This window comes from Morone saxatilis, unplaced genomic scaffold (assembly GCF_004916995.1).
Source record: "Morone saxatilis isolate NCDOM2014 unplaced genomic scaffold, NCSU_SB_2.0 Contig24, whole genome shotgun sequence".
Classification (NCBI taxonomy): Eukaryota; Metazoa; Chordata; class Actinopteri; family Moronidae; genus Morone; species Morone saxatilis.
Window position 1 is genome coordinate 9,236,465 of NW_023339807.1, and position 13,837 is coordinate 9,250,301.

General features: G+C 39.3%; 1 protein-coding gene across 4 annotated transcripts in view; it reads right to left on the reverse strand.

Moving 5' to 3' along the window:
• Positions 1-13,837, reverse strand: part of triob (trio Rho guanine nucleotide exchange factor b) — a 102,608-nt gene that overhangs the window by 20,298 nt on the left and 68,473 nt on the right. For all 4 annotated transcript variants that reach the window (XM_035671973.1, XM_035671976.1, XM_035671975.1 and 1 more), the window contains 19 exons: positions 13,574-13,672; positions 13,362-13,454; positions 12,932-13,081; positions 12,690-12,804; positions 12,376-12,491; positions 10,865-10,987; positions 10,348-10,542; positions 9,740-9,855; positions 8,825-8,891; positions 8,431-8,540; positions 8,202-8,271; positions 7,921-8,010; positions 7,686-7,778; positions 7,408-7,519; positions 6,899-7,089; positions 6,329-6,430; positions 5,038-5,177; positions 4,623-4,722; positions 1,366-1,618 (listed from right to left, as the gene is read on the reverse strand). In XM_035671973.1, the coding sequence (XP_035527866.1) occupies positions 1,366-1,618; positions 4,623-4,722; positions 5,038-5,177; positions 6,329-6,430; positions 6,899-7,089; positions 7,408-7,519; positions 7,686-7,778; positions 7,921-8,010; positions 8,202-8,271; positions 8,431-8,540; positions 8,825-8,891; positions 9,740-9,855; positions 10,348-10,542; positions 10,865-10,987; positions 12,376-12,491; positions 12,690-12,804; positions 12,932-13,081; positions 13,362-13,454; positions 13,574-13,672 (2,335 nt within the window). The remainder of the gene's footprint in view (positions 1-1,365; positions 1,619-4,622; positions 4,723-5,037; positions 5,178-6,328; positions 6,431-6,898; positions 7,090-7,407; positions 7,520-7,685; positions 7,779-7,920; positions 8,011-8,201; positions 8,272-8,430; positions 8,541-8,824; positions 8,892-9,739; positions 9,856-10,347; positions 10,543-10,864; positions 10,988-12,375; positions 12,492-12,689; positions 12,805-12,931; positions 13,082-13,361; positions 13,455-13,573; positions 13,673-13,837) is intronic.

Sequence of the window (13,837 nt, forward strand, 5' to 3'; positions counted from 1 at the left end):
ACCAAGAAAATCAATGTACAATTCTACTCTGTTCTATAGGAAATTCAGGCATATGCAGGACGCTTAAAAGCTGTGTAGTACAGCACTTGAAACTAACTTTTTCTCCACCTTCCCAAAATTCACAAGAGCATGTCTGAAGACATGTTTTATTTATTGGCCTTGTTAGCACAGACATCGGCTGATGCCGATTATCTCAACATGCCAAATAATCGTCCCAATCAACCGTGTACCACCGTTTATCACTACTAACAACAGTTCACAAAAATATGGTACTCCATAGCAGCGGGGTCTGACATGATCCATACCAACTGGATTAAGAAACCCATCACCACTACAAGAATACCAATAGTAGCCACCTGAGCAGCTGCTATGTCTTTGTCAGAGGTTGAGTTTTAATGATGGGAGTACAAAAAGATGGAATGGATTTACCAAGACACACCCAACATGATCAGGCCTGCAAGCATTACGGTTATCAAGAAAATGTTTTATATTGAATACTAAGAACTAGCAGGCTATGACCCTTTATCAATTTTCAAAATTGGGCGATATTGTTAAATGAATCTTACATGTTGTCATGAACCACCATATGGATGTTATGAAATACATTTTTGTTTCAATAGGGTGGCCAGATTTGTGCTCAAAGTTGTATCCTCTTTTCTTATCTCCAAATTCAAGTATATATACACAAGACTTATCTTGTGTGTTGGTAATTATATAATTATATTTCTGTTGCTGTAACCAGAGCTGGTGTGATATTAACACAAATAGACTGTGGAAATAACCTTGGGAACCACATTATTGACTCGTCTTAATAAGACCCTTTGGGCATGACAACAGATGCAGATTCTGACATCATATCTTCCACCTTCAAAAGGCTGTTTAATATTTATGCTTGTTACAATGGAGGATGCATGCTGCTGCATGTTTAAGACAAAATAAGGGTTTCTCACAGTAATGAGATCTGTAAACAGGGCTGGGAATCCAAAGGTTAAAATTATTTCAAGATGATTAAATGAAAGCTGTGCTTCTAGCAAGTTTTCCACAGTTGCATAGCAACACCTAGAAATACATGTAATTCCCCAAGCAGCTGTTTGGTGAGAAGTGAAGGTTTTGCAAGTCACCAATGCTATGTTTGCAAACAAGAAATACAACCTATTAGCTTCCCCTGTTTTTTTAAGTGTCTATGAGTGCATGGATGTGGCAAGCAGTTGTTGGGTGAGATAACAAGATACTGTGGGCCAGCTTGCTGCTTCAAAACCTGAAATGCATCCAATTAGCTTTCTGAATGTTCTTCCAAAGTGTCCAAATGTGCATAAAAAAACAAACTTGTGGGTATGAAAATTCAAGGAAACAATGTCCTCCTACCTTTGTGGTTGAAGAGACCCTCCATCTCCATGGAGGACCTGGAGTGAGCAATGCAGAGCATGGAGCACGGTACTATGCCCTCCTGGGCTGGAGAGCGGTCTGTGGTCCGCACCAGGCACCAGTCTGGCTTGTCATGGAGTCGCTCCAGAACCTCCACGGTCTGGCCTCTGCGTACTGTCAGCTCCCCACTGCTGCTACCATTACTGGCCATGAAGTCATGGATCACCACTGTCAACTCGCAGCCACCGGACAGCTAAAATGGAAGGACAGAAGTGACGTCTGTGAAAACGTATTGATCTTCATCAGTAAAACTTTTTTAAATATTTGTTGATTTTATTGCTACTGTTCACGTTTGCACAAATCATGAATATAGTCTCTCAATTATATCATAATCATATCATAAATAAGTCATACAACAAAAAAATGTGAACCTAAATACAGTAAGCTTGTGTGTAGTAATAAACTGCATTTAGATTGCTGCTAAATTGACAGAGGAGGAATGAGAATCCTTGGGATTCAGGGCCAGTGTGCAGTCAGATTCAGATTCAGATTTCTCCTGCATTTTAATAATCTTAACAGAAGTATATTTAAAATAATTTGAGATAGAGAATAGATAGAGAATTTTGAGATGGAATTAATGAGCTCTGAGAACAAAAAGCAAATATTCCCACACAACATCTTTGGTTCACAGCACTGGTACTCCAGCAGCACCGTAAAGCAAAAGTGTACATGCACTGATGATTGGCGACTCATTCTAGCACAACTAAACAAAACGTCACTCTGACGTTCCTACTCTGATCATCCCAGTGTCTATGAAGAAAGGCATTATTGGATAGGGGGAGAACAAGGAGGAATTCTACACATAACTGAAAATGCAGCTGTTTGTTGCTATTAAAACTTTGAATTCTTACAGAAATCACCTGAGCTCACAAGTGAAAGATATACAGCGACAGTACCCCAGAGAGTGCACAAATTCTATTACTGTACAAATATGAAATACAAAAGTATATACAATGTCCAATAATGTGTAATGTCCTCTATTGTGTGCACAGCGCAAGATCTTACACAACTTCATGTTTCATGTTTCAAGTTCTTAATATGTAATCAGAAGCAGTTTGCAACTTGTTTGCAAGTCTGTATTTTTATTATAAAGAAAGCAGTTTCAGTTCATGTACTCCATGGTAAAATTTTGAAAACCTTAAATGATTTCAGTCATCTTGTGAACATTTATATTAAATGTGACTTAATGGCAGATGAACAAAGTCTTATACATGAGTTATTCATTAGTCATACAGTTAATAATAGCTACATACCCAGCATACTAAAATTATTCTCACATTTCATGCTTTCAATGCTTTTACAGCTACTAAAATTGTACATATATTCTTTATTCATAGTGTTGAAAGTTGCATGTTTCTTGTGTCCTTTACAACTAAAATAGATTGCATGAATAATTTCAAATATGTTCTCTGTGTAAATGTCACAATAGTGCTTTTTTTCAAATACCAAAGGACATTATTTGCAACATACCCTTTGGTAGTGTGGTAAAGCCAGAGAGCTGAGGAGCTGAGAAACGGGATGTGAATTCCTGTCCTCCAGCTTTTCCATTGTTTTCCACTCCCTCATTGCGAGAGAAGTCCCAAAGAGACAAAAAACTCTACAGCAATCTGATTTCTAAAGCAATCTGATTTCGAAAGCAATCCACTAAAACTGTCCTAAATTACAACAAGAAAATGCTTCCTAGATAAGCACAAGTTATCTAGAAAATAGTAAAATTGATTTAACTTTTTATGGAATATTTCCCTTGGGAAAAACAGCCACAGATAATTACAGTCCTGATCCATTAGAACATCCAAAGGCCAGAAGAAAAGTTGCTGCTGTCAACAGCACTCCTCTGTGGGTGCTTACAATCAGGCTATTGAAGGTTAAATGATTCCCTGTCGTGTGTCCCGTCCCCGAAGCGGAGCAGTTAATCCATCCTCGTCTTTAAACAAATATTGCCACAATTTAGCTCGCTAGTGTCCATTTATCAACAAAAAAAAACGCACAAGAAAGTCAGAGGAAAAAAAACAACATAGTGGTTGCCTGAATATTTGTATGTTTGAAGCAAAGTGTGAGATCGATAGCTGTGAGGACTTAAAACTGTGCTCTCCTGTCTGGCATACAGTCGAGCATCCTCTGTGAAGAGAGTGTGGGAGGCTGAAGCTGCTGACACACAAGTCAGTCACTAAAGCATAGAGACACATAGGAACACGGGGACACACACAAACACACACTCTAACACAAACACACCACTGTCACTGCCTCTTGAATGAGAGCTCTCACAGAGAGAGAGATAGAGAGAATCATTTTGAAAAGTGAGAATGAGACCCAGAATTTATACTTGCATGCGTTATTGTGTGTTTTGAATATTTACGCATGGGAGTGTGTCCTTAACTGAGGGAACAATGACTTAATTAATTCATGAACACAGACACAAACTGCTTACCTCCTCACCTTAACAGTTTGGTTTTATGTTGTGTGAAACAACCACAGAGCTGAACTGTATGCTACCGGTTAACTGAACAGTGACAGTGAACATGCAAAGCTAATTATCTTTATTTTTCTGATTTTCCTCAAGTGTATGAGACCGAGCTGGGGAAAGTCCAACTCAAGTGTGAAAATAATGACCTCATGTAAGAGTCCACTGCAACAGTTTATAATTAGTATTACAAAAAAGTATGGAAATATTTTGTATCTATGTGTGCTGGTGTGTGTGTGTGTGTTAGCTTTACAGTTGCTCATACTGAGCGTAGGAGGACAGGCCTTCTGTGGTGCTATTATCAGATATAACCACGGCCGAATGTTCCCAGTGAGCTAAGATTCTTTCTCTCTCTCTCTCTCTCTCTCTCTCTCTCTCTCTTCTCTCTCTCTCACCACACACACACACACACACATAAAGAAACATACACATGCTGATTGTGTGAGGAGGAAAAAACAGTCCATCTGACAGAGCTTTAAAGCAAACACTTTCACAGGAAACAACTTGAGGAAAGTTGCATCAGTTTCCGACGAGCACGTCACCGTGTGATGGCTTGATATGGACCAATGACAGAGAGGCTACATACTGAATGAACTGAATAGTGTGACACGTGAAGGGGAAAATAAAATAACACAGATAAATTGTCTATCTTGTGTATCTCTAAAGTGCTGCCTGGTACATTTTGGGTATGAAGAATGCCTGGAGCTTGTGTGTGTGTGTGGGTGTGTGTTCCTACCTTATCACTGTCCAGTGTGTTCTGGGATGTGCGTGAGGCGATGGAGATGGTATCCGGTTGGCTGCTGGCATCTCCCTGGCTGTCCAGCTCTTCTCCATCCCTGCAGGAAGACAATGTTATCATTACAGCCATTCCATTAATACTATTAATAATAATTACATTTTACTGGAAATCTTGGTTACTGTTTATTGAAAACAGAATGGATCCTGGGATGTTTCTTGCCCTGTAGTGTTACTTTTATTTTTCTCCAGCATGGTTGCAATGGTAATTCAAGCTTTGCCAGTTATAGTTTTAATGGTCATTATAGGAGAACTGATTAGAAGAGTTTTTAAACTTACTACAGTACTTATTTTTGAATATTTATAGCACATTGAAATTTAACAAAAATCTCAGTTTAGAGTATTACACAACTTACCGTCTGCCTTTATGTTTAGTTGTAGTAGCTTTAGGGATGTGGATGGGCTCCTTCAGAGCTCCACGCAAGTGCACAGTTCGTTCCTGGATGACCTCCCGAATGTGTTTGATCCAGTCCTGCTTGTTCTCAATACTTGAAGCCTGGGACACAACACATAATTAAGTAGGATAATGATTAACAGGTTCTGTGTTAAAGCTGTCATGTCAGCAGTGTAGCCAAGTGTCTCTTTTTCTGGTTTTTCACATACAGACACAGACAGAACTTTAAATCAGCAAGAAGAGATGTGAGAAGCGGAGAAAAATAAAAGCAGTTGTTCCGTTCACTTGGCTTGAATGAAGGAATTGCTGACCTATAACACAGCATGAGGTTTAATTTAGCAATTATATAGTTATGTCAGATCCCACATGAGTGCTTTGATCAACGCAATCTTGTACTTGAGTCACATATTCAGACACAATGTGTAATGATGACAACGGTGTCTCCTGAACACCACTTAGGGTTCAACAGAGAGAAATATGGACATTTATTGTCAGCCTCCTTGGTATATACGTCACCGTGCCAATGCGACACGACACCATATTGTGCATAAGACTGTGTCTCCTCTTCATCCTTCCCTTGGCAACTAAAAGCACCAAGGCTGCTGTGGCACCGTGTTACATAAGACCAAGATTAGGATGGCCATTAGAAGTTATGCAATAAAACAGATAGCTGTAAAGCACACATTCACACGTCGTAACACATACACCGGGATCTACAGTCCACAAATGTCTTTCTCTCTGTAAGTTTCAAAAACAAACACACATCTACACACACCCTGCATAAAACATTGCTTCTGACTCACTGCGTGAGAACTACCAAGTTGCAAGTGAGTTTTGATTATGACCTATCAACTGCTATGCTAATGGTTCCGTGTGACGAGTGAATAAGTAGCAGAAAGTTAACATTCCAAACACCTACAGGGAGTGAACTTTCTTGGCTGAACAGAGGGACCTATGTAGGTTGTAATGGGGGTGGACTACAGCTACAGAGTGACTCTTCTTTTTCACAACTTGACTACTCTTGCAGAAGGGGAATCATATGGGGGTCTATTTTACACTTACAGTACCGGAAGTGGAACTGAAGCTCTTTATGAAGCAAAAATATTTTGGTCCTCAGTTCTAACTTGATCATTTCTATCAGATACTGTGAAATATTTAAAAGAAAAAAAGGAAAAACATTCCTAATATAAATATGAATGCAGTGACCAAACATTGCCCCTTTATCTTCTCCACTCAAATCAACATTTTGATACCTTGAGGACGATCTTGTTGTCCGAGGTTGGGGTCCTGCCCACCCACAGGGCAAACTTACAAGGATCTCCCTCCACATGTTCTGTCACTCCAAGCTCTGATGTCTAAAGGGGATGAATAACATGTAAATAAATCCACATGATACATAAACAAACAATTATGTCAAAATAAAACATGTAGTCATAGTGGTCTTCCAGCTGAGAATAATCCTGAAACAAACTGAGTCTTAACTTTACACAACTCTAGAACTTGAATTTTCACCCAACATAACCTGATCCGACCCAAAAAAAAGTCTGATAACCTGAGCAACGCAAAATGCATCTTTGGTTAGGCAATCAATACACAGAAATGTACAACTATAATCATAGGTATACAGTATATAAAACAACTATACTCTGATGTCTCATGATAATTTGCGCTTTTAGCATTATGTTCGATGCATCCACAGCTTCCTAACATCATCCATATATATCCCCAGTTACTTTCATAGTACATCTTAATTGACTTCTCAGCTGCCGTAATTGGTAGACAAAAAGAAACAACCCAGTTTGATAAAACAGTACATTACTTACAAAGAGCTTGCTCTTGTACAGGTACTTGCTGCGCCCGTTGGAGTCTTTTACTTCTTTGCTGAAGACCAGGGACATCTCAAAGAGGAAGAGGTGCCGGTCTCGACCCTTCCGGATCAGAGTCTTGGGATCCCAGACCTGGAAGGACTCCTGGAGTGTCAACTCTCCCTGGGAGTCAATGTTCCCATCAAACCCTGTGGTAGTGAGGGGGGAGGAGGGAAAAAAGCAACTTTAGTGTGTACAGTATGTACAAACATCTTTGTGGGTGGCAAACAAAAGGAAGTTGAATGCAGTTATTGATGAGTCACAGCTGAGTAACGCTGTGCTAAAAGTAAGTGACGTGCATCTATTCACAAAAGCAAAGTGAATGTTGAATTAATAGGAAACATTAGACACTCAGAACACACTCAATGAGTGGTTGCACAGTTAACTATGATGTGAGGTCCATGGATAGCAGAGGCTTGTGTGTCTGAGGGTGTGTACTGTGTATGTGTGTGGTTGGATATACCCACCATCCAGCATAGAGAGATGCATGGCATCATTGGCTCTCTTGGGGACACTGAGCATCACTTCAAGACCATCCTTAATCTCACCTTTACCCTCCTCACAGCATGTCAACAACTCCTACAATCACCCAGAGACATACACACAGTGACGTTTAAATGAAGAAGAACGCATAAATTATTTTGTAGAGGTTAAAGATCCTATTGAGTGCATTTTTCCCTGTAAAAAGTGAATAATGTCTGAGAGGATATACTTCCTTTTATATTTATTTTAAGGGATGCTGTACCTTGAGAAGGAGCTGGTATTTAGTGATTCTCTGGACTGGTTTGATCAGGTAAGAAGAGATGGAGTTGGCAAGGCGATGTCTTTGCTGGATTTCCTGTTAATCAAAAAGGCAAACAGAAAGCTCTTACAGAAGGTATGGCAAAGACAAATCTTGAGAGCTAACCTTTAGATGTTTTTATTTAATTCCAATTTGTGTACCTGACACACTAATAGTATTGGGTAAGTAGTGTACTCACATCAAAGTAGGGTCCAGCATGTTCCAGGATGAGCTGGGTGGAGTCAGGCTTGTTCTTACAGTAGTTTACATACATCTGGAACTTATCAGCCTGAGCAGGAAAAAGTACTTTACTGACAGGATATCAAGAGTCTTAGATGCTAAACAACAACTTTAGGAAAAAAAATTAATACTCTTTAGGCCTTGAGTACTGCACATGTTTTGGTATCTAAAGGGGTAAAAGTATAAGCACAGCTCAGTAACACAAATATAAAAAAAAGTCATAACTTTTATGTCTCTTACCCAAGTCACAAAACAATGGCCGACATCTTCTGGAAGCTGCTCATACTTCTCCAACTCCTTCAGGAAGATACTGTACAGAGACAGAAAGATTTAAAGAAGGAAAAATCATAAGATGAGGAACAAATTTTGTATATTTAAAGATTTCCACTAAACAGATTTCAACAACTAAATTAGCTGATGTTCATGGTAAAGAATACAGATTTTTGTGGCAGATCACAGCTCTACTGACTTGTGATGAAACTCGTAGAGGTCCTGCATGTTTCCAAAGATGATGTGTTCCTTGTTGACAATACCAGGAGGAATCTCCTCCACACCGCTGGTCATCTCCCATAGGTACGTCTGCATAACACACCAGAGCATAATTAATTAAAACCTAGAAATCTCTCTGTGCCAACTCGTCCAATTTGAGATCTGATCATTACATCACATATTTCAATTATTCACTTACTGAAATTGTGCGTAAGTAAAGTAAAATGTAACAGATTTTAAAGGAAAATAAATAAAAACTAAGACATTTAAAAAAAGAAATCACACACAAAGGCAATAAAGAGTCAATGCACTAAAAGTCAGGAAATGAAACCATTTTTTAAGGTAAATATCTGTGTGTGTGTTACACTACTTACATCCATACACTCCCTTAAGTCTCTGACATAGGCTTTCTCTGTTTGAATCAGCTCAGCCATTATGAACCTGAAAGGAAATGCACATCGGGAGAGGAGACACTGATGAACATGGTCACGTGGTTTTGTTGACCAAATATAGATAAAACAAAATCCTGTGGTGTGTACAGGTTAAATCAAAATATACAAGATTAATTAAAGAAAATAATTTTAAAAAAGAGCAAAGAGAATGTGTGGTTTTCATATTATGACCTACAGTCAAAAAACAGCCTGCTGTTACAGTAGGTGGTAGCATTTTGGACTATTTATTACTCTAATTGAATCCCAAGCAACTCTACTATCTCTAATATAGCATGTCTTCTAGGCATTAGACAAACAGTGCCGTTGCTGTATGTGAATGGGAAATGAATGCATTTTAATCCCCGTATGGCTCACATATGGCTTGTAGACATATGTACAGCATTTTACAGGCTGTTCATGGGCCCCCTCCTGTACGAATTTCCCCCATAAACATTTAAAACGTAGCACAGATAATCTATACGACATCAAGACCACTGAAACATTTTGTGATAAATGCTTATAAGGCACATTACTGCTCACATGCAAAATTCCATCTCTATTTGTTTACACAGTTGAATGGATTCGAAGATTGCAGCGTTCACTGTGATGTGGTCATGTTCTCTGGGTAATTTGACATTACACTACACATTATCACTAACACTAGCAATTTGAAATGAAAGCCTGGCTGCAGCTTTACAATGCTAATCACACTAAAAAATAATATGTTTTATATGTTTGCAGAAAATTATTGAATTATTCATCTGGGCATTTTTCCAGGCCTGTGTAGGAAACCTGTGATGCTGAACATCAGGTGGTGATCAGGAGAGAGTGTGCCAGGGAAATGGCTGTTGCACGTACTCTTTCCTTCGTGCTGACTTCCTCTTCTCCTCGTTGAGTTCATGGGCAGCATCCCTCAACTTGACCTCTGACCCTGGAGCACTGGCCGGGATGATGTCCAGTTGCAGCTCTTTACTCTGAAAAGGACACAGTGGCTTTTATGTTGCACACAACAGGCATGGTGGTCATTCACTAGTCAAACACCAATGTGTGATGTACTTGCTTTCTGTTAGCACCAGTTCATTAAAACGAACGGCTGGGAGATGGAGTTTACATAGGATCATGCACTGATCCAGTATCTATCTACATTTGACCACCTGGTGCAAGCTCCTACACTTACACTTCACAACTACAATAACATTAAAGCCAGGCATAGTTTGTATGATTAAGTTAATCACATAAACATAATTCTGTTTTAATCTCACACTAGAAAACTTAGAGGCCAAGGTTATATCCTTATTACTATAAACTGTGCCTGACATATACTGTATCGCTCTATGGTCTTTCATTATACAGTATTAACCCAAAGGTTTAGCATAACGCATATGAATAGTTTGTCAAAACATATTAGAAAGAATAGAGCTGATATCTGTATTCTTCTTTGTTTATTATCAATAGTGTGCACTTACGGCCTTGTTGGAATCGGAAGAAATGCCGAGCGCCGTTTCCAGGCAGGTTCGGTATTTGTCCATGCGGAGAGAGAAGTCCCTGTAGCGCTTGTCCACCGAGGACACCCATTTCTTTATCTCCAGGGCATGGGCGTGGCCCTTGTCACAAAACCCATCCGCCAGCTGGATCAACAGCTTTACCCGCTCTTTGGTTTGCTGTCAATAGAGAGACATTTAGGGAGGGGATAGAGACAGAAGAGAGATGGCCGGCAGTGCCGGTGGAGGAAAGGTAGATAAGAGAGAGAGAGTTAGGAATCAGTGTGTTGCTTGTTGGACACAATGGCTTGTTCTCTAACACAATAACAGTGACACAGCAATGAGGAAAGAGGACAATACACTGCCCTGGGAATGGGCCTCACAGCAGAGCACAGGTCTGTGCAAACACACACACAAAAATCCGCGCATACATTTTGTATCCTCCTACCTTTTTTTTTTTTTACACAGTAATAGACTGACAAATAAACATAAACACACGTACCTTTGCTGTGATCTGGAAGTCTTCGTGCTCTTTTAGTAGCTCCTGTGTGTGATGAATGCTGGAGCCAGTGGATGTGTGTGTGGACAGGTAAAACTCCCCAGTGTCATGGATCCACTCCAGGGCCTGAGGAAACAACCAATCATTAGTGAGTATGCTAACACTGCAGGGATTTTAGTTACACAATTTGACACAGTGACTATTAACTGTCCAAATCTGAAGGCCTGGTACAAGCTGGTGCACTTGAAACTCTTATAACTACAATAAAATTAAAGGGGTACTTTGTATTATTAAACACTTTATCTTCTCCTATCCAGTGGGGCATTTGTTCAAATTTGGACTGATTTTCCACTGTACAGTTTACGTACCAGAATTTCCCATTCATGAAAATTTAAGATTTTATTTATTATTTAATTAAAGTTGACATCCATATAATTTTAGAAACAACAATATGATAAAGAAATTATATCTTAATGACACAAGTTTACATACTTAACACCTCAAAACATAAAAAACGTAACATATTCATTAATTTCTAGCATCACATTTCAAAAGGTCAATTAGTTTCTAGTCTTTTAAATGTCTGCTTTATACCCAGCCGTGACAGAACTGGACCAGTCCAACTGTGAGACCAGAAAGCATTTGGGCCCTGGGGATAAAACCTGGACCGCCTTAGAATAGCCATGTCCTAGAAACATCTATGATGTCATCTGATTTTATTGGCTAAGCGCATTGCTGTGTGCCTGCGCTGTGCTCTCCAAACACCACAAGAGGGAGCAAAGTGTCTTGTATTTAAACAGCCCTAGACCTTACACACAAAGATAGATTCAAGAGTTTAAGTCCCACAAATTCAAACTTGCTTCTCTTCTTGAAAAAAAAAAATAAGAGTTTCCAGTAGCAATGTTTAAGACTCAAGCTGTGAAGATATTTTGGCTGCTACTGAAAACAGTATTATCCAAACTCATAGGTCCTTGTATCTTTGAACAATAGCTGATCAGACTTGTTTGATAAATATCAAGTGTTCTTATGTCTTGACTTCTAGCTCAGATCTCTTATTCTTCTAAAACATAGGAAAACTTTACAATAAAAATCCCAGTGGTTGAAATGTTCACTACTGTCTGAGGGGTAAAATGAGTGGTTGAGACTTATGTTTGGCAATGGTCTGTAATAAACATAGTGTTTGGATTTACTGGGCCACATAATGATAGCCGTCTTCAAGACTATCATCGTTCCAAATATCTGCCAGTTTACATCATTTCCAGTATATCTCAAATGTATCATTACTAAGAAAACACAGACTGCTTGTTTTAAAAACAGAGGCAAATCAAGATGGAAGTTGCAGCTGTACGCTAACTGAGACATGTCAACTTGCTGGTTTAGTTCCAATTCAAACAGGAGACAATCATCTAAGAGGGAAGCTTATTTTTCCTTACTCTGTCTGTAGTCTTATCTCCAAATTGTGCTTGTGAGTGCACACATACACATACATTACACACACAGTGATAAGCACACACCTGTTTGGCGCTGCGTTCAAACACAACATATTGCTGGCACTGGTCCAGCCTTCGCTTCCTCATGGTCCAGAAGTGGAGCACTCTGTTCTCTCTCTGCAGCAACTCATTCAAAATATCTGATGACACAGCACACAAAATAAATGTATTTGAGATGTTTATTATTGTGTGTCAGCATTATAGAGAAACATATTAAACACCTGAATTCATAATTCTGTGAATAAATGAAAGAAACGGTGGATAGAAAAAGTGAAATTAACTAACACCTTTTTAGTGATAAGATGCAGAAAAGAAAAAAGTCTGAGTCATCTACTTACTCTTAACCTGAGTCTCTGGAGCTTTGACATGGGACAACATGCCAGGCATGTTGACACTGTTCCTGTGCAGGTACTTCAAGAAGACGTCGGCATTACGCCTGGCTAACGTACAGGCCTTTAAGTGTACAGAATGAGAACACATGTCACTTACAGGGTCAATAGTAATTTCTTCCTGACATAGAAATAACATATTGTGATTTGACATGTTTTCTTCTAAATATAAATTGAAATAACTTTCTCACCTTGAGGAAGGCCTCTTTTTGCTCAAGATGTTTGCTGATCATGGGAGTGACATGGTCTGACTCACTGTTCGGACCCAGTTTATCAGCACCACCACACCAGTCTTCTTCTCTCTTATACTCCTGCTCCAGGCTTTCTAACACACTGCATACCTGAGACAGATGATACAGTACATAAAAAACACTGTACAAGGCAACACTTGTCCTTTCCTGCTTTAGACTTTGATGCAATGTGTGAAACTGCACACTATTGAGAGCAGTTTTAAAATTATACTCTGATATTGCTAGCACAAGCTTTCCGGGTCTACTGAGGTTCACAAAGGAGAGTGTAATTCCCATAATCCGTTGTTGTCATTTTTGCTTTTTGCCTGTTCTAGATTATTCAACACTCTTTAACACCTGTTTGAGTCCATACACACAAACACAAAAGCACCTGTTCAGAAGTCTTGTAGAAGGCCACAGAAGCATTAACCAGCTTAAGTCTGTCCTCCATCTTCAGCATCAGCTGCTGCCAGTGGTCTGCCACCTTCAAGTCAAACAAAACTAGTCATTTTAAGATTTACAGCTTTGAAACAGCAATCACGCCACCCACATTTGTATTCATGTTTTTCTCTTTATATGTATAAACTTGTAAGAGAGCGGTACCTTTTCTGCACAGTCTCTGATCATATCCATGTCGTAGTGGTTTGCCTGGAGTAAGGCCTCAGCCTTCTGCTGTACCTGCAACGCACTCTGATGGGTTTTCTGCATGGGGAATAGGGAAGAGATAAAAAAAACATTGAAATTCAAGCTTTATATGAATCTCTATATTATAATGATTGCTTTGAAAATAGGACCTCAGCTTCACGTTGGCCCTGCAGGGCAGTTTGGCAGAGGGTGGAAGAAAAGCTAAATAAATAAAAGAAGTGT